Here is a 20,777-nt window from a genome sequence, read left to right as displayed (position 1 = left end):
TTAAAGGCTGACAAAGAGTGTGTTTATTTTAAAACATAAGAAAAGCTGCAGCCTCTGCAGTACTTGAGGAATGAGAATGAGTGTAGCAGTGAGCGGACATGCAGCAGGGACTTTTGGACGTGTGGGGATCGAACGGTCTGTGATTAGTGGACGGCCCGCCTCACCTCCTGAGCAGCACCTCCATCAGTCCCTGAATCACTGAGATATAAACGATCAGAGGCGGGGGGAGCGAGGAGAGACCATCTGAATGATCTCAGTGGGTAAAAGACCAAATTGATTATGGATGTTTTTTAAGTCAGCACAGATCCTCCCTCACACACACACACACACACACACACACACACACACACAACCTGCTCCATACCGCCATCTGTGCAGCCCCGCCTCAGCATATTGCTTCAGGGCCAACTGAGGCCACAGTGTGTGTGTGTGTGTGTGTGTGTGTGTGTGTGTGTGTGTGTGTGTGTGTGTGTGTGTGTGTGTTGGGAGAGGGAGGGAGGGTGGGGTTTTGGGATGTAATGCCTTGCTTACAATAACCTGAATAATCTATGTACTCCTCACACACACACAGAGTCAGGTGGATAGTTAATCACGTCCTGTGTGTGTGGATGTGTGAAGGCAGGCAGCATGGGGGAAGAGTCACCACTGAAATATTGATATTGTAAGGTAATGATCCCAAAATCTGCCTTCTCACATGAACTTTTTGCATAATCTGCCCGGGACTGAGCAGCAACTTTAAAAACCGCAGTTCCTCTAATGGCCACTTGAGGCTGGCTCCAAATCGATCAGCTTATTACGTCTTTACAATAGAAATAAAGACGCCTGCACACTGATGCACAGAACAGCTTCGGCCTCTGTCGATAGTTTCCCCCTTCATATCTGCACGGTGGGAGGATTTTATTGTAAGTCTTCTATTCTGATTTATTTAAGGCTTACAATGTAACTTTTGGGGCGTGGCTGCTTTGATTGACAGATGTTGCTCTCTGCTTAGCTCCACCTCCACTAACTGGAATCACCGGACCTCTTGACCATTTAGTTTCAGTCATCGACCAAATTATGAGACATGCAGGATATTTGTGACCCACACAGTCCTACAGACTGGGTCCTACAACCTCCTGGGCGGGGGTCGCTCGAGGTCGTTATGTGTTGCAAAGAGGGTGCTGCGCCCTATTCTGATTGCTTTGTTAGTTAGTAAGGTTTATATTACAGTGCCATATACGTCTTCAGAACTAATTTCCCATGGTGACTGCCAGCAACCTCCAGCAACCACACACCACCTGGTTTGGGAAACATAGTATTATACCCCAGGTGACCATTAATTGGGACCTTAAGGCAGTATTCTCCTGAATGGTAGTTGTCACCACTCAGATAATACCACCACAACAGCGCAGATATAGGAAGAGAGGAAGTGAAACCTGGAAGCAAAGGTTTTGCTGAGTGTTAAGTTTTTTCCTCAAAGCCTAATGTTTTCAAGCTGTTCCAACGCGTCCCACAGAGCTGCTTCTGTACTCGTATAGCACCTCACCAGTATTAGCTGGTAACTTCAAGCTAGTCGTTCTCCCTACAGCCAAAGTCTTTTTTTGGGGGGGGGCAGGTGAGGTGTCACCCCCTGCTGGTCATTATAAAGAACACAGGTGTAAGGCTTGATTTTCCAGACCTGGGCGCTCTTTTACACAGTCTTTTTGTCCAAATGTGGTAACTTCAGCCTCCCAACAATTAAAGTGGTAGCTGCTCCTTTTGCAGATCTGGGATTAGCACATGTGACACCTGACATTTGTAATTTGGCAAACACCTCTATGTCAGGTAAAGTTTGGAAGGTTCATGGCTGCTGTGCGTGTGTGAAAAGTACTTAAAGTCATTTGAATGAAATATTAAACCCATGTTTTGGGGTTTGATGTGTTTTGTTTTTTTGGCTAAATCGTGTTAAATGTCCCATTAAAAGAGCCCGCTGTGATTTTTCAGTATAACAGCAAAAACACACGACTGAATTAAGGCCCTGCTGCTTCCACTCGTGTAGAACGCTTTGCTCTGTTGTCCCAAATCAGATTTTTCAGATTGGAGTCATGTTCCTTTTATCTGGACGTCTGTAAAAACTAGAGATGGCACGATACCACTTTTTTATGTCCGATACCGATATCATAAATTTGGATATCGGCCGATACCGATATGAATCCGATATAGTGTGTTTTTTAATCAATAAAACTTTTTTTTAACATCTTTCTGCATTTTGTATAAGTTCAAACTCAAGTTTAAAAAAAAAACACTAAAGCTATTTTGTTATACCTGTATGCAAAAAATACACTGCACCCAAAATATTTCATAGTTCAGCAACACTGATCAATCTAATAAACTTAAACCTGCTCCATCCTCCCTATTCTGGTATTTTAAAGAGTACTTAGTGGAAATATTAAGCAACCTAACTAATAGGGTTGCAAACTCCCAGCAAAAAAAAAAAAAATAGGGAACCACCCCCCACCTCATGATGCTTAATCGACATAATCAACTTTAATTTGATGCAGTGTGAATAAAAATGCACAGAAATCAATTATTTTTCAAGAATAATTAAATAGATTCAACATCTTTCTTCTACAGAACTGCAGACTGCACAGATGGTATCTTCCCAAAGGAAAAAGTACTACAGCTTACTAGGTTATAATAGACTTAACAGTTACTATATACAGTAATGGACTTCTATACATTTTACATCAGATTAAAACTTTGGGTGTAAGATTCAGATAATTATTTATTAAAAGCTAGACATTTTAAATGAGAATAAGAAAGAAAAGTATGTCTTTGTGCCCCCTTCTCCCTGTTCATGCCCTATCGGCCCCCCTTTGCTAGATCCGCCCCTGCACAGTTACCAGCCGTCAGCTGCGTAGAAAAAAATCCTGGTGTAGAAAGTAATATTAAATAAATTCTAACAACAGCTTATCAAGCTTAAACGTGCTGCTGTTGTTCAGCCGCTGGTTTCCTCTTTCTGGCGCAAAGTGAGCAATAAACAAAGAAGAGAGACGGACTCGCGACAGAAAAGTCGATCAGCTGATCATTGATCAGTTTCATGATTGAAGTAGCAGCAGGAGAGGGAGGGAGAGAAGAGGCAGTCGCTCCATATATCGGTTGATAAGCTTAACGCTGGAATGCTTTACAAACATTCAGAGATGAACTTACACACTTGCTTCACTTCTCTCTGGGATCACTTTCTCGGAGATGAAATGCCGGATTGGTATGCGAGGCTCAAAATGCTGAACCAGACAACAAGTCTCGCACGCCACAGCCGCTCTATCACGTGAGCACACTGCTCCGACGTGCTACGGTTATGGGCTGAGTTACGCCGTGTCGCAAGTTTTGTGAGGTGCTTTTTTGATATTTAATGGATCGGATTACATTTTTTATTTCTCTCCGATATCCGATCCAGTAATTTAGGTCAGTATCAGACCAATACCGATACGTAATATCGGATCGGTCCATCTCTAGTAAAAACCACATGGAAACTTCAGCCACATTCTAGTGGTTTGAAGTCCAGCTAAAGTGGATTTTTAGAGATGTGGCTCAGTCCTGGATTCACATTAATCTGTACGTCATGTCACGTACAAAGCAGCACATCCCGACCACAGCCACCCAGCTGTGACTGCTGCGTTAAACGTGGCTGTGTAAACTGACGTACTCCGTCATTTAGGCTTTGCTCTGCTCTTACTTTGCTGTTTAGGGTTTGGAAAAATACGCCGTGGGTTATCATGCAACACCAGCGTCATTAAAGCACCCAGAATATCCAGCCTGACCACAGTCAAATAACTAAACAAGAGCAGACCGATGCTGCATACCTCTGCCAGGCCTGAATAATCCCCCCACACCACTCAGAGAAGTTAGAAACCACAGGAGGAGAGGACCCAAACTCAGCACAGTGTGGGGCAGATTAAAATCCAGATTGTCCAAACTTTAGCTGCAGGCAGTGGTCAGTCAGTGTAGGTGACATCACAGGCGAGCGGCAGGGAAACATCCAGGAAACCGTTTAAAAAGGTCAAACATGAGGTTGACTTGAGCGGGCCACTTCTGTCCTTCCAGCAGCGATACCTGCAGGGCACTCAGCATTTACTCCACTGCATTTAAGGCCAAGCTTTAGTTACTAATTATTTTAGATTCAGCTAGCAGTAATTATGGTAATTAAATGAGCTTTTTTATCGTCACTAAAAATATACAAAGGCCCTGATCTACAAGCCTGATGTCACAGACATTGCTTGACACAGGCAGCTAAATACACTAAATGTACATGCGTTTGTTTGTTTTTTACACATTATGAGGAGTTGCCTGTGTTTTAGTGAAAAAAGTTCTGTTATCATTAAATCTTTAGTTGAAAACTTGGTTTGAAGTTAAGTTAGTCTGCAGGATATGAATATATGTCATTGCAATGTCCTCTGGAGAGATGGAAAAACGCCTGTGTGTGTGTGTGTGTGTGTGTGTGTGTGTGTGTGTGTGTGTGTGTGTGTGTGTGTGCCCCCTGCCAAGATGCAGTCTGTTATTTGGTCACGCACTCACTTCTTCCTTTCACCCACACTCTTCCCTTCGTTCTCTTTTCTTCCCCTACCTGCATCCTCTTTTTATCTGCTTTCTTCTTCTTCTTCTTCTTCGTCTTTGTATCTCTTATTCCAGCCCACTCAGGCCCACGGTGCCCTTCGTTCATGCAGAAAAAACCCCCACTATCCCCCCTCCTCTCCCCTCTCTTTTTCTCTTCGTGTTTCCTTTATTTTATATTTGGCCACGTCCTCTTCTTCTAAATTACCATCTGTCCTCTGACGAACACACACGAACACACTCACACTGATCGCCACCTGACAAAAGACTTTAAGGTTTCTGCATAAAAGCCTTGACACGCTCTCTGCTGTTCAGATGTGATTCATAATGCTGAAGTTTTCTGCTCAGTTAGAAAAAGTGCTTCTTGCTTGGGACTATTTTCAGTAGCTGAATAATCCACTTTTGTTGTTTTAATGCATTTCTCTACCGTCAGAGCAGAATATGTGGGAGTGAGTCTACTGTGTGTCTGTGTGTGTGAATTAACCTGTCACCCGGTCCAACAGTGTGGCTGATTGATGTATTTTAATATAATGGAGCTGTGTAGCACAGACTAATGGCTTTAATACACACAATACTTGTTATTGTAATGTGAACAACAGGAAAAGATGGACTCTTTATATGTCTGTATATAAAACACAGAGGCAGCTTCTGGGCTGGCAAAGTGAAGTTTTCTAATGACCAGCAGGGGGCGACTCCACTGGTTGGTGACCCATAAGGGGCTCTGTCAATTTTTCAGAAAATCAAAGGATTGATTTTAAGTGTGCCGTATTTTCCAAAACACACGGTAATAACGACGGCCCGCTAGCATGCTCTACCAAAAACTGTGCTTTGTTGTGTATTTGACGGACGAAAGCTAAACCAGTTCCACACCACTGAAGTTGCAGCATTTTTACAAACCAATTCTGATTCATCCGTTTCATTTAACGATCCGCTTTCTCCCTTCTCGTTCTCCGTCGCCGCCATGCTTTTTCCACCATGTGCGTATGAAAACAAAGGCACTGCGCATGCACGTTTTGCCCATATTCTACATGGAAGCACCACGTTTAAATCTGGTTTAGGAGGGGCAGCCAATCCTAAAAAGGTTAGCTTAAAGGCAGTAGGAAGTGAGCTAAAACAGCTTCAGTCAGTCACAGGTTGAGCTGAGGCCCAGTATAAGAAATCAGACAAAAGATATAAGAAGGATTATTTTGCAGTCGTGCAAAACTGCTTCTCAGTCCAATAATAAAAACACAAAATAAAAGACGGAAGCTGCTTTAGATAAAGAAGGAACAGAAGCGTCGGGGTGTGCTGTGCAAACCAGGGACTCTCCTGAGCTGGAAACTTCAAAGACCCAAATTATAATGGGTGTGGTTCAGACGTTTGTGTGGCTGTGTGTGTGTGAACATGAATACAGACTGTGTGGGGTAGACACTGATACATGCACATGTATCCATGCGTCCATGCATGCTGTCAAACCTGTGAAAATATGTTAAAATATACATTTGAAGTCTGGGCCTGGGGGTTCGTCTCATTACCATGACGACATGATTTTGGAGTCAGCTGCAGGCAGACGAGACAGAATTTGATCTCTTTGTGGTGATGTCTCAAACCGGTTCAGACTCTTCACGCTGCTGTTTGTCGGGACTTTTGCAGACGTGTTTTTTCCTTCTTTGTTCTTTATCCAGAAGGCTGCAGTAACGCCTCCATCTGTCTTCTCATCTGTCCCTTTGTCTCTCCCTGTTTAGATTCCTTGTTTATGTCACGCCTCCTCTAATATCTGACACCGAGAGCTTGTCGGGTGTGTGCAGTGTTTAGTGTTTGTTGTAACAGCGGGAGCTCCAGGAGCAGCTGGAGGGGGTGCTCCGTGGCCTCCCACTGCCAAGCGCACTGAGCTCTGCTGGGCTACGACTGGGGCGGATCCCCCCTGCTGGGTGTGCAAGTTCAGCTAAATGTTTAATCCATTTCTGCAACATCCTCCGGCATGTAGAAGCTAGCATGCACAATTTATTTACATGCAGAAAAAAGCAGAGCTTGTGCATTCTGGTTCCCATGTTCAGGCAAAAACCTGCCTGACATGAAACGAACATTTGATTCCAAATCCTAAAATGGAATTTTTACCTCTGAGGTACCTCTGCTCACACTAGGCAACCTGTAACTCCAAACCCTTCTGAAACCCTCCGCCAAAGCTTACACCACAACCTGATGTGCACTTTTCTAGAGATGTATGTACACAGTGTGTGTGGTGTTGCTTGTGATGACTGTGATTGATCAGTGTGATTGGAGGCATTTCTGTTTACTTTTTCTTCTGCCTCCATTTTTTCAAATGAAGAGAGAAGAGAGAAAACCACCTGCCTAAAATTGCAGATCAGTATAGGCACAGCATGCACACGTGTAAATGCTGATAATGGTGTCAGGCACGAGGCTGCTGCACAGATTCAACAAAGTCGGAATTAAGTTTAAAGGGCATCCGTGCAGGAAGTGAGCAACTTTAGGCAACCACAGGCAGAATGACAGTAGATGAGTAAAGCGTTTCTCGACTATGACTAAAGGTGATTGAAGTGACTTCCAATGAGAGCAATGGCTATGATGACATCAAGACTGAGGAGACAACATTCACAGCTTCGGTTCCTACTGCAAAGAAAGAAACAGCAGCTACAAAAATGTAAGAGTAGCTTGTTAAAATCAAGCCATGATTGCATCATATGCATCCTCCAGACACGGGGTACACATTTATATGACTGAACATCACAGACAAGTCGTTCACAAGTGGATACATGTAACCCCTCTTTTAAGTGGGTTATCTGCTGTTCAGAAGGTTGTTGGTTTGGTCCTCAGCTCCTCAGATTAATCGCTCCAACAAACATGTAAATTTTAATGCTTGCATCAATTTTTGAAAGGTTGTTTCAGATATCTGCTGCACGAGGTGGGGGGGGGCATGATCTCACCGTGAGGGACACTGAAGGCGTGGGGGCGGCGTGGATGGTAGCTCCTCATTAAGTACAGGGCAGTGCCAGCGAGGAGCGAATGCTTTTGGTGATCCATGATTTCACATCTACTGCTTGTGTCACTCAGAAACTCTTGAGGTGAAAAACCCACATCATGGTTACCATGGCAGCCAGGGGCGACTGGTTCCTGGCTGTTAGCAACAAATCGATCCTTAAACCTCTGCTTTTGCCTTAAGTGGCCCCCCTTTTTTCACATTTCTTTTCTGACCTCTAGCAACACAAAAAGCCTTTTTCTGATCGTCCCGGACATCGTGATGTTTTCTTTTACTCGTTTCCTATTTTTGTGCCACCACAGTATACACGCAGTAATGAAACTGTGACATCCACCCAAAATTGGTTTGTGAGAGGAAATAAAACACAAGAAAACACTCAGATCACAGGATGCATCATAAAAACTTTACTACAGGGCGGCGCAATAATTTAGTAATGCAGCCATTCAGTTCCCGTTTCTCATAAATCTTTACCGACAGTGGCGATAAAAAAGATACAAGGAGGGGGGCAAAGTGAAACCTCGGTGATGTGCGGGAAAGAGTCAGAGGGGAGTTATCTGTGTGCGTGCTGATACGGCACTTTCAGGAAGCACTGACACTTAATGGCAGCTGTCTCTTGAGGTGTTTGTGGGTATATCTCCATAATGTAAGCTTCCCTGTGTGGACACACACGTTTTCATCATCTGTTTGTGTTTGTGTGTGTTAGATGACATGATTGACTGCAAATTCCCAGAATAATATTCAGCCGCTGTTTATTTCCTTTATAATTGCTGATCACATCGAGTCGATGAGGTAGACTGTCACCGTTTCTGGTTAGCTGCTGGCAGACTTTACTCAGCTTCAATCTGGGAAACATGAGGTCTTTATGCTGTTAAATATTAACGTCGTCTATTGTAAGGTTACCTACGGATGGAACTGCTGATGCTAGTTGTGCTGAAACAAAATAATAATAAACACCGGGGGTCTTCACGATGCTTCACCATGTTTGTTGTGCTGCTGTTCATGTGTTCGGCTGCTAGTGGGGGGAGGGGCTGTTGGAGGATGAGTGTTAAATGAGCATCAAACCCGACGGTGATTTTTACTGTCAATTAGAATCTGAGTATCACCTTTTTTAACAACCCTACTCGGTACATATGCTACCTGATAAAAACTTTCCTTTGGATTTTCTGATTTTCGTTTTTAAAGGTACCAGAAGTATTAATTCATTAATTCATTATTAATTCATTAATTCATTCATTAATTCATTCATGTTTTAAAGAGATGGCGATGATGAATGAGTGAGATTCACAGAAGTGACAGCGCTTGCCCCCTGAAGAGGTTTTAACTCATAAACTGTATATAAAAGACTGACATGTCACAGTGACATCATCGTTATGTTTTTCTGCCAAAAGGGGAGTGGCACAGTCACCTCACAGCAAGAAGGTCGTCGGTTTGAATCCCCTGTCCTGCAGGAGTTTCTCTTCGTGGGTTTCCTCTGGGTGCTCTGGTTTCCTCCCACAGTGTTTTTTCTTTGAGCTTTTTCTACATGTTTCACCTTCACTTCCTCCGCCGTGTCCGGGTAGCAGGCACTGTGCCTCAAGCCGATCCGTATCGAGGGTATTTTAGATGATTTGATGTCCGATCAGATATCGATTCTCCAGTGTAGTTTCGTTGATGCTGCTCTCAGCTCACACTGCGAACGATTGGCGGTAACAAGCAGCGCGACGAAGAGGAAAAGGAAATGTTTTCACTGAGAAGACAGATAAGAGAGCGAGGAAGTCGTCAGCTGGAGAAATCAATGTGTCGGACATGACAGCTCAGACAGTTTGTGATTCACAGAACAGACACAAGCTGTAACCATCCTCTGAGTGAGTGTGTGTGTGTGTGTGTGTGTGTGTGTGTTGTAATTCTTGATATCATAAAAGTTGTCTGACAGTGATATTTTCTTATCACTCAGACACGGGTGTGGTTGTGTGTGCAGCCCCTCCCCTCAGAGTAAACAAATGCTGTGTGTTGTTTGATTTTGTCGATACTCATTTTATTTCTGTTTTGAAAGTCTTGTTTTTAGATTTTTTTTAAAGATATAATAAGAAAGATGGAGTTAGTTCATCTAACTTACACTTGTTCTCCACGCAGAGATCCAGGATTAAACTGCGTCTTTCCTGTAATAAACTCTGGGTTGACTCATCCAGTTGATAATCACGTCGCTGATCTGCTTCACTGAGCTCTGGAAACAGAGTTAGAGTGAACGAGCTCGGAGATGAGTGCGTACTTTTTGCAGTTTAGTTGTGTTAAAAAATGCTGGGACAGAAATGGTCTCAGTCACAGAACCACATGCTGCAGAAAAGTCAAATAGTCCCTCCAATCCTCCGTCACCTCGACCCAGAAAGCAGCCGTCACCCCCGCCCAGCTGTTCTGACCTGGGAGGCTTCAACCACCTGTTTCAGAATAAGACGTCAGGATTTCCTGTTCTTCAAAGATCCTCTCCTGGTGAGAGTGATCACGACTGGGCAAATCCAGATTTGTCTGTAGTTTGGGAGCTGTGGTGTGTCACCTCGCTGGGAAGACTCGACATTAAACTGAGTTTTTGTCCCGCAGGGAAAAGTTGGAGTCTGGAAAACCCTCTGAAACCTTGCTCACTCATCCTGTGCTTATTTTTAGAAGATCAATTAGTGTGTGTGTGTGTGTGTCTGTGTGCGCCCTGCAGCAGACAGTGTGTGGCTTTGTTTGGTAACAGGTCTGTGCTGAAACTGACAGCACAGTCCGAAATATGAGACGTCTGCTCGTGTGTCTGGGTTTGTGTTTCACAGAAAGACCAACAACAAAGACATCACCACACACACACACACACACACGGCGATTGTTTGTGTGTGTGGCGGCTGTAAACATACACACACTCTTGTGTTTGTGTGGGATAATGCCTGTGTGTGTTCTCACCCAGCAGACACAATAAAGAGTTGTGTGTTTGAAGTTTTCCTGTTGCCTTTCTAAAACATGTGTGTGAGTATCTGTGTTAGTGTGTGTGTTTACTGTATGTCCCACTTCCTCATGTGACTCACCTTGTGACATCACACAATGACATCACCGTCTATAGGAGGCAGGATTGGTCAAAAGGCTCACAGAGCCTCTCAGTCTCTGCTAGACTTTAACCCTCAGTCGATCCAACAGTTTCTCTTCGAGCAGAAAGGTTTTCTCTTTGTTTGTTTGTTTGTTTGTTTGTGGATCACCTCTATGCTGTAAACATGTCTGCGTGCCTCTGCTAAGGTAAGAACTGCTTCATCAAAGACAAACCATCAGTTTTAGGATTTAAACATGAAAGTTTTCAATGATTTCAAGACTCAACCTTCATCATCTCTCTGTTGTTATTGTATTCAAAGTCTTATTTTTGTGAATGGCTTATAAAAAAGGCCCATCTGTCCTCTGATAACTATGAAATATAACTTGACCTTGTAAATCTGAACCTTTTAGTTGTTGATGTAATCTTTAGAAAACAGTCAGATTTACTCTTTGATGGAAAAAATGTAAAAATGATTTATGTGCATGCTGCGGTGTCGCTCCCAGAGCAGCAGGCGATTAAAACTCAGTGGGAGTTTTTATTGTCGTAACTGTTCGTATGTTTTCTTTTGTGAGTAAAACCTGAACAGTGGGCTGTGACAAAAATTCATTTTGAGGTGATTTGCTTCATTAGTGTCATTCTGATAACACTAAGTGTTTTCATTGATTGTTTTTTGGTCTTTTGCTTTGTGCTGTTCAACACTTTCGCTCAGCCCTCTTCTCACGCGTGAATAACAGTTTATTGCAGTCGTGATGATGCCTACACAGCTGTATAATATCTTATATAACGCTCATAATATTATCAGATTAGTTTGATTAGGTCCACAGAGTTCATGTGAAAGAGGCCATAGCCTCTGTGCTGTCACACAGCAAATATAAATCTGGTATCGAAATGTTGCTAAGATGGAGACCTTTCATGTTTAGTTTTCTAAAGTTTAACTTTTCTTCAGTGAATGATCAGAAAACAGATCAAACATCCAGAGTACCAAAGCTTGTTTCTATGAATCTGTGCTTTCATGTTGAAACTATGATGTATCCCATGATATTAAAGTTGGTTATAGAGAAAATAATTTTGAGCGAAAGTGAGATTTTAGCTTTAAATTGTGACCCACCTCTTTTTACTTTGAGAGCCTGAAACTAAAATTTTGCAGTCGCTTAATTAAATACATTAGAAGTTGTATGTGTTAAAAAATGCTTGGAGACATAAAGCAAATTAAATGAACTTGTACCATGTTTTTGTGGTGGGTTGTTGTAAATTTGGACATTTTAACACTGGAACCAGCCCTTCAGTGGGCTTCAGAATCAACTTTTGGAGATTTACTTACCTGGATGATTGACAATGCATCAAGACCTGGAAGACGTGGGAATTGACTCACATTTGGAGTGAGCCTCCAGTGGACTTTAGAGGAACTGCAGGTTTTGTCCTGTGAGATACTGTGATGAGGTGCTTTACAAGATTTGGTGTCCTGTGCACAGGAAGCCTGGTTGAAAGCAGGGACAACAATTTAAACTTATTTCCAAACCTTTAAAAAATTGCTAAAAACGACTTGTCTTATAAAACCCTGTCTGAGACACCGTGTTTTAACCCCTCCCCCTTTAAGTCAACATTCTTCCAATGGCTGCCCCTCATAAAAAGATTTCAACAGGAGTTGGGCGGGGCTTAAGTTGGGTGCCGAGTTGACACATATGAAAGCTATATAGTCTCTCTGATGTCATGAAGAGCCAAGAGTAGAAAAAAACTGCCTGAACCGGAGTGTTTAGAGCAGGGATGTCACACTGAACTTACATGGGTTTGACCAGTGAAACTACAGGAACTGCAGGAAAAGTTCCAGTAGCTCCTCACCTGGATTGTCTGTAATCAGAAAATATAAAGTTTTGTTCATTCTCAGTAGAGGATAAGCCTTGAAGTGGGGTGTCGCGGTGCAGCTGTTATGAATGAGACATAGTCCAATAACTCCAGCTGTTTAAACCTTTATTGCTTTCCATCGGTTGCATTTGTTGTTCAACAGTTCTCTTAGTATCCAACATCATTTAACATAAATCACAAACCGTTTGCTCTTTCTGACCAACAACACCTCACACTAATTACGTCCGTCTACCTTTAATGCTGCACCATTAAAAACACAAAAAGTGACCCCTAGTGGTACACATGAGCTAACAGCACGAAATGGCTCCTACAGTGGACCCACTGTAAAACAAAACAGGTATTTCCGTAGTATAGCTGTGCATCACGTAATTACCTTGGTGTAGTGTGAATGACAGTGGGGGGGTTGGGAATCTTTTTTAGTAGGAATAGCTTTAAAATCTTTGCTGGGACGATTCTGGGCCCCAAGCCTTATGTTTGACACCCTTAGTTTAGAGCATAAATAACTTTTATTTGTCTCACACTTGGTCTTTGTGCCCTACTTCAGTTCTGTCTGTGACAAGGTGTTTTATCTCCTCCCTTGAAATAAATCTGTCCCTGTTTGATACGAGGATCTGTCGCTGCAGCAGTGCATGCAGCAGCGCATGTATTAGTGAATTTAAAGGAAAACTATACATGCCAGTAAAAAATCTACCGTCTGCACGAATATCAGGGAAGTAGTGTTTAAAGTGCAGCATCTGGTCAGAGAAGCTGCTGCACCCAAACCTGCAGCACCGGGTGAGATTAGGGTCGGATCAATTTCCCACCACAAACAAACCGCTGGAGAGTTTGTTTGACTTGGACTGGGACTGCTTCCTCTCGCTGTGGCTGTGATAATCCACACCTGGGATCGATTGCCCGAAGAAAGTGTACAAAGGGGGAGAAGAAAAGATTTACAGATTTGAAACATTCAGTTTTCTCTCTGTGTTTGCGGCAGTGCTGCTAAACTACTGAAACAGCCTATTAAACACGCTTTGATTTCACCTTAGCTACACCAAAACTGAGGGAGATACAGACACACAGCAGTTTGTTTGTTCTTGTTACTGTGGGTTATTTCTATTTATAGTATGAAACGTGGTTCATTCTGAGTTTTTCTGACCTAAATAGACTGGCCTCGTGGGTTCCTGTGCCCAGTGGAGCATTTAGCCGAGCAGGTTGTGTTGTAGTCTGTGCGTGTGATTTTGTGTATTTTTGTATGAGGGCGTTGTGGTAAAACTTGTCATTAAAATGTCCGTCTTCTCCGCTCAGCTGTGTGGGCGCCTCCTCCAGGTTGTACGTACAGAACGAAATGTGTGTGTACGTGCGAGCATGTGTGTGTGTGTGTGTGTGTGTGTGTGTGTACGTGCGAGCGTGTGTGTGTGTGTGTTATCTTTTTACCAAGACTGCATTTAAGTCTGAGTCAGCACACGCGATGTTTTAGTCATCTTCCGACCAACCTCGCTCAGTGAGCAAATAGACCTAAAGTTTTCTTTTTTTATTCGTACTGATTTTTCACCCATTTTTGTTGTTTTATGATCAATTATCTGTTATGCTTAAAGCTGATGAAGCTAACAATGTGGTGGAAACATTTAATCTCAGTGTTCATGGTTCTTTGTTTTCTCTTTATGAGAAACCACAAAACGTCTTGTAAAGAGTTTCAATTTACTGGGAAACGCGACCACGTGCGCTGAGCTGTAGAGACGGGAGATGCAGTGATATGAGATGTTGTTATGGGCCTTTTGACAGAAAAATAAAAACAGCATAATTAGTAAGCAGCTGATATTGTTTTTGTTTGTGTCAGATCAGTAATGAAGAGCTGACAGATTTAAAACAAGTCCGTCTGTAAGAAGAGTTTGTGTTTCTGACTTTGGCCTCTCTGGTGCACAGGAACGTCGGCTGCAGCCTATCTGAAGATGTCTGATAATGGGGAGGTCGAGGACAAGCCCCCAGCTCCGCCCATGAGGAACACCAGCACCATGATTGGCTCCTGCAACAAGGACCCCGTCCCCCTCAACCATGGCTCCAAGCCCCTCCCTCCAAACCCGGAGGACAAGAAGAAGAAAGACCGCTCCATTCGATTCATCCTGACAGGAGGAGGCGATAAAAGTGAGTCGTGATGCCGCAGGGTGCATGTGTGCAAACTAAATAAATATCTACTGATATTAACAACAAACTAAACCCATAAGCTAACATATTCATCCCTGAAATAGAAGCTAGGGGTCATAAATATCTGTGAGAATCCATCAGACACTGAGACCTTTTTCTTGAGCCACAGCTGATACTGAGTAACAGCTTTAATCCTGTAAAATCCTTAAAGAAGTTGACCTTTGACCCCCAACAGGTGCTGGAGTTAAAATGTCGACTAACACAACGCTGTAAAGAATCAGCTAACTCCATAATGTGTCATTTGTCAAATGTAGACGAAGCAAATAAAACAAGTTTGAAACAAAATAGAAGTCCAATGAACGGACACCACAGAGCTGAGCAGCATCAGCTTGTTGCTTTCTTAAAATTACAGATAACGTGTTGCAGTAATGTGAAGAAGAACATTGTCACATGACTCTATGCAGTCAGGTGAAAAACTAAGCACATCCTGCTTCCATTAGAGGGTAAATAGCAGCCAGGTGCTACTAATAAAATGCACCTGCATAACTGATCATCAGCACGTTTGAGGACCTCTATAAAAGCATTCAGCTGTGTAAACACAACACCACAGTGTTCTCAGGAGTGGACACCCCACCCAAGTCCCCCCAAAATCAGACCCTACTGACAGAAGGTTCAGTTTTATTTATGTAGCGCCAACAGTTGCCTCAAGGTGCTTTATGATGTAAGGTAAAGACCCTACAATGATGCAAAGAAAACCCTAATAAACATATGACCGCCTACGAGTAAGCGCTTTGGCGACAGTGGGAAGAAAAAACTTCCATTTAACAGGAAGAAACCTCCAGCACAGGGGTAGGGAACTCGGATGATCTGATATCGTCGCGTTGGTGTTGTTCCCAGATCATCATGAAAATGTTGTTCCAGGTTCAACATTGCAAGTGACCAATCACATTGTTGTGACGTTATTCTTTTGCGTGCCAAGCCATTCGTGCATTTATGAAATTCCAATGTTGCAAGGACAATATCAGTTCTGCTTACCGTTTATTAAAGGGTTAGGGTCAGGGTCCGTTGATCGGCGGACAGAGGCGGTTTCTCGCAGCTTAAGTACAGTTTTTTGTTTTACGGCAGTTTTTCCCGAAGTCGCAAAAGTATGACGTCACAACATTCTGATTGGTCACTTGCAATGTTGATCCTGGAACAACATTTAGTATGATGATCTGGGAACAACACCAACACGACGATATCAGATGGTGCAGGGAACTCCAGGCCTCGAGTGCCAGTGTCCTGCAGGTTTTAGATGTGTCCTTGATCCATCACAGCTGATTCAAATGCTAAATTAGCTCCTCAACATGTATGAAGTTCTCCAGAGGCCTGGTAATGAACTAATCATTTGATTTAGGTGTGGTGACCCAGGGTGAGATCTAAAATCTGCAGGACACCTGCTCTCGAGGACTAACGTTCCCTACCCCTGCTCCAGCAGAACCAGGCTCAGAAAAGGGGCGGTCATCTGCCGCAACCGGGCCTGGCTAGCGATGGGTTTTTCAAGACAAAGCCGGGTCTCCTTTTCAGTGATCGTGGCCTCCAAAGCTGCAAACAGGCTACAGTTATTACACTTATTGTTACTACTAAAGGAAACCAAACATCTCACTCACAAAGCCGGAAAGTGCAGGAGGGAGAGGTGAAGAAGCCATGCTGCTAGCAAGTCAGCTACGAGCTAAGCTAAGCTAAGCTAGGGAATCCTTAAAGATGGAGTGAGCGAATACTGTGAAAATAACTAGCGGATGAAGCCTCAGCCCTCAGAGAAACTGCAGAAACTCCAAGAGCTCCACCTCAGACTCTACAGGTCTCAGTTAGCATGTTAAAGGTTAAAATTCATGACAGTACAATTAGAAAAACACCAAACGGGTAGAGCAATGTTTGGAAGAGAAAGCCTCTTCTCTCTAATAAGAACACGGTGGCATGGCATGCAAAGTTACATCTACTCAAACTAAAAGACTTGGAACAGGGACTGAAGTGGAGATTTGAATGCACAGCTACACATTTCTGAGAAAACCACTGCAGTGATGGGGGATGATGATTTGGGTGGTCACCGAGTCGACCGTGAGCTCCCCTGTATAACAAAATATTCCAGAGTCAAATATGAGGCCATGAGTTAAAGTTTGGCAAATGTTCAATCGTGCAACAGAACATTGATCCCAACGACAGCAGCAAATCTACAACAGGCGGTAAAAACTGGATCAAAACGTTTATTTTTTTCAAAGATTATCAGACGGAGTTGGTTGATTGTTACTCGTCTGCTGCTGGTTCATCTTTGGAGGAAAAACTGTTTTTGTTGATGTGCTTCACGTGCCCACACTTGGACACAGATTACCCATGATGCTTTGCAGGAAGCTGGTGGTCCTGCGTCAGTGTGAGTCCATCCAGAGGAATCTGCTGCGTGTGATTCTCACTGGAGTTATGATTCCCCAGAAGATCTTCACGCTCTTTCCAACATGCGGCGTCTCATGTGTTGGCTCGTTTTCTGAAACACTCTGTTTCTGTACTTTTCTCTCCGTCTCCTCCTGATTTTCTCTCCCGTGTTTTGCATGAACTTTTGTCCCACTGTTTCTTTCTTTTCAGTGATCCTCTCTGGATTTAAGATCTTTTCAGGAATTTTAATGAACCTGAATCTCTTTGTTCCCCTCATGAAGGGCTGCATTTAGGATTTTCTGTTAGAGCCGGGATCATTATCGAAATGGTGCAACCAGCATCTCAGATACTCCTCTGCAGCCTTTCAACGCCAAGTTAGAACTTGTTTTTGGGTCTGCCGCTCTCTACTGTCTATTTATTCTAAACGGAAATAAATCCTGGGATAATCCAGAGTCCTTAAGGTGGAAAACTGTTCTGTGTTTTATTACAACACTTTAAAAAAAATCAATCAGTGTGTTTGTTTTTTGTTCCTTTGTCATTCAGCCTATAAGAGGAAGGAGCGCCCAGAGATCTCTCTGCCGTCAGACTTCGAACACACCATCCATGTCGGCTTTGATGCTGTTACCGGGGAGTTCACTGTAAGTGTGTGTGTGTTTGTGTGTGTGTTTGTGTCTCCTCTCCTGTGTATACAAAGAAAATTATCAGATTCAACCACAGTGTGTTTTGTGGTATTTGGTATTTATTTCTGTTTACAGACTTTAATTGAACCCATGCTCATTGTGTGTGTGTGTGTGTGTGTGTGTGTGTGTGTGTGTGTGTGTGTGTGTGTGTGTGTGTGTCTGTGAAACAGCTCCTAACAGACACAAATGCTTGGCAAATGAACCTTTTTAAATAATCACTTTAGACAAAGACGCCTTGTTTCACTGACTCACTCGGTCCGCCTGACCAACTTCTTTTAGCTGGGAGTTAACTGTGTGTGTGTGTGTGTGTGTGTGTGTGTGTGTGTGTGGTTTCCAGGTTTCCACACATCTACATGCAGATGAACATTCCTGCTCAAATTGATGTAATCTAAATATAATTTAGACAGTAAATACACGAATGGATGGATGGATGGATGGGTGGATATGAGACATGATGGAACAGGAAGTGGAAGAGTGTGTGCAATGGATTGATTCTGACAGATGAGTAGAGAAAGAGACAGAAAACACGGAGATGTGACCCAGATCTGTGGCTGAAGTACAAATATGATAAGGCTTCCTTGCTAGGACTCGAAGAAGTGTGTGTGTGTGTGTTCCTTACTGTAGTCATCGACTGTATGTAAAAGCAGGACATCACTCGATGGTTTCTAGACTTCACATTTTGAAGCCTCAGCTTTGGTATACTGGCTGCGATACGTTATCAGCTAATGCTAAGTTTAGCTTAAGCTGCATTCATATCCACAACGCCGCTTTAAAATTGCTGAATGACCTTGAATGTTTCAGCCTGTTTAGGGAACGCTCTCGTGCAGCGGGCCGTGTTTTTCACATTAGTTGATGTTTCACAGAGATACAAACTTATAATGGCAGCAGATGTTCTGTGAGCAGCAAATCCAGTTTAATGCTACAACTCTGAGAATAACAAGGGTTTCACTGTTAGCGTCATTTTTCATACACAGAGTTTGCTCTTTGCTGTGTTATTTGTGTTGTTAATGTTGCCATTAACAAAGGTAAACTACAATAACACAGTTCACATAGAAATAAATGAATAAAATATTGATATTTTCTATCTGTGTGTGTGCAGGGGATGCCGGAGCAGTGGGCTCGGCTTCTGCAGACATCCAACATCACCAAGCTGGAGCAGAAGAAGAACCCTCAGGCCGTCCTCGATGTTTTAAAGTTCTACGACTCGAAAGAAACGACCAACAGCCAGAAGTACATGAGCTTCACTGGTAAGACCCGCCCCCCCGCTGTGCTCCCATCGCCTACGTGCATTCACAATAACGTTCAGTTCACATTAAACAAAGTTCAAACAATGAGCCTCGGAGCCTAAAAGCTCAATCTGCTCTGAACACTCAACTTTGTGTTTGTGTTTCCTTCAGATAAAACTGCTGACGCCTTCAGCTCCTCCACCACAACGGTGAGACCTCTTCAGTCACAGCGTTATTCTCTCACACAGCCACATACAGGCAGCACTGTGAGGAAGGCTTCCTCTCATTATTAGCTGCGTCTGCGTGTTTTCCATCAGTTTAGCCGTTACCTAAGCCAACAGGTCATTTTCTGAAACTGCCTTTTACACCCTGCTATTTAAAATGAATTCAATAAATGATTCTACTTCACTCATTTTTACACTTTACACAGTTTCATGTTGGATTTTATTCATATTTTATTTAGCTGTGTTTGAGCCGGCTGTGGGAGAGTTGAAGATGTTAATTGGGATGTTCATGATTAAAATTAGGACAAAATTAGAGAGGCTGAGCTGGTTTGGGTGTGTACAGAGGGTTAAACTGGGATAAACTGGACAAAGGATGACGAGGATGGAGCTGCCAGGCAGGAGGAAACGAGGAAGAGGTTTGTGGATGTAGTGAAGGAGGTTGGTGTGATAGAGGAGGATGCAGGACCAGGCAGATGAGCCGCTGTGGCGCCCCCTACAGGAAGCAGGCAAATGTATTTTTCAGTTATTTTTCTTCTATATATTCCGGTTTTTACATATTTTATTTCGATTTTTGTTTAGAAAGTTATTGATTTCACCTTATTTAACTAAGTGCTTTTCTTTTGAGCAGTTTTTGATTGTAATATATTTTACTGAGCTAGTCTACTTTACTTTTTTTCTTGTTAGATAATAGTATAAACGAATAAATGCTTTTTTCTGAGCATCTTATGGCACAGGTGTCCTTCCTGGTTTCAAATACAGAGCCAGCGTTATTGCTGGACGACAGACTCGAGCTTTAAGCTGAGAAATTCTTGTTGAATGAATGAGGATGTTTTGTTTTTGTCGCAGTGTGTGTGTGTTTTCTGAAAGACACATTTAAACCCAAATGTAAAGGTGAGAATAAGAGACAGAGGGAGGAGGATGATGGCACTCCTCTTCCTCCCGCTCTCTCTCTCTCCCTCTCTCTGCATTGTGAATCAGCATCTTTTCCTCCTTTCACCGTTTCCCTGTCTCTGCAGCTTGGCCACCAGCCGAGCGTCAGACTATCAGCGAGAGACAGAGAGGAAGAGAGGGATAGAAAGGTAGGATGTGTGGCATGTAGTGGCATCAGAAGCCAGATGTGACCTGAGCTTTCAGACAGCAGTGATGATGAGAGGAGGGAAAACAGGGTGGAAAGACAGAGCGGGAGGCTGAAATCAGAGAAGAAGAAGGAGAGCTAAAGACGGGCCGGAGGACTCCTCTGTATGATGAGACAGTGAAGCAGTAGAGGAAGTGGCAGGAAATTCAGGAAGCGATGATGGGTCTGGTATCGTTCGTGGCTCATGTGACCATGATGTCACTGAGGCTCCGCCCTCTCTCTCCCTGTGACATCACGCAGAGCTCCAAGGCCGTGTCCGAGACACCCGCCATAGCAACCGTATCTGAGGATGAGGACGAAGACGAGGCCGAGCCCCCGCCGGTGATCGCCCCCCGACCGGAGCACACCAAATCAGTAAGAACACAAACGCTGTCACCTTTCTGCCACTGCGCATACGAGCTTAACACACACACACGTCAGGTATTCATATCTTATGGGGACATCTCATTGACATAATGTTTTCTCTAGCTGCTTACCGCAACCCTAACCATCAAAAACGAATGCCAAACCCTAACCCTTACCCTAAACCTAACCATAACCCA

At 43.3% G+C, this 20,777-nt stretch overlaps 1 protein-coding gene across 8 annotated transcripts in view; it reads left to right on the top strand.

The window, feature by feature from the left end:
• pak1 (p21 protein (Cdc42/Rac)-activated kinase 1) overlaps positions 1 to 20,777 on the top strand; it is a 79,902-nt gene that overhangs the window by 37,766 nt on the left and 21,359 nt on the right. For 5 of the 8 annotated variants that reach the window (XM_040037535.1, XM_040037530.1, XM_040037532.1 and 2 more), the window contains 6 exons: positions 14,346 to 14,564; positions 17,514 to 17,608; positions 18,750 to 18,897; positions 19,048 to 19,085; positions 20,117 to 20,179; positions 20,476 to 20,589. In XM_040037535.1, coding sequence (XP_039893469.1) covers positions 14,372 to 14,564; positions 17,514 to 17,608; positions 18,750 to 18,897; positions 19,048 to 19,085; positions 20,117 to 20,179; positions 20,476 to 20,589 — 651 coding nt within the window. In that variant the 5' untranslated portion in view covers positions 14,346 to 14,371. Of the gene's footprint in view, positions 1 to 10,373; positions 10,787 to 14,345; positions 14,565 to 17,513; positions 17,609 to 18,749; positions 18,898 to 19,047; positions 19,086 to 20,116; positions 20,180 to 20,475; positions 20,590 to 20,777 lie in introns of those variants that run through there. The other 3 variants (XM_040037537.1, XM_040037536.1, XM_040037534.1) reach the window with 2 other exon arrangements.

This window comes from Simochromis diagramma, unplaced genomic scaffold, assembly GCF_900408965.1.
Source record: "Simochromis diagramma unplaced genomic scaffold, fSimDia1.1 OVJJ01000463.1, whole genome shotgun sequence".
NCBI lineage: Eukaryota > Metazoa > Chordata > Actinopteri > Cichliformes > Cichlidae > Simochromis > Simochromis diagramma.
This window is presented reverse-complemented; position numbering and strand designations above follow the sequence as displayed.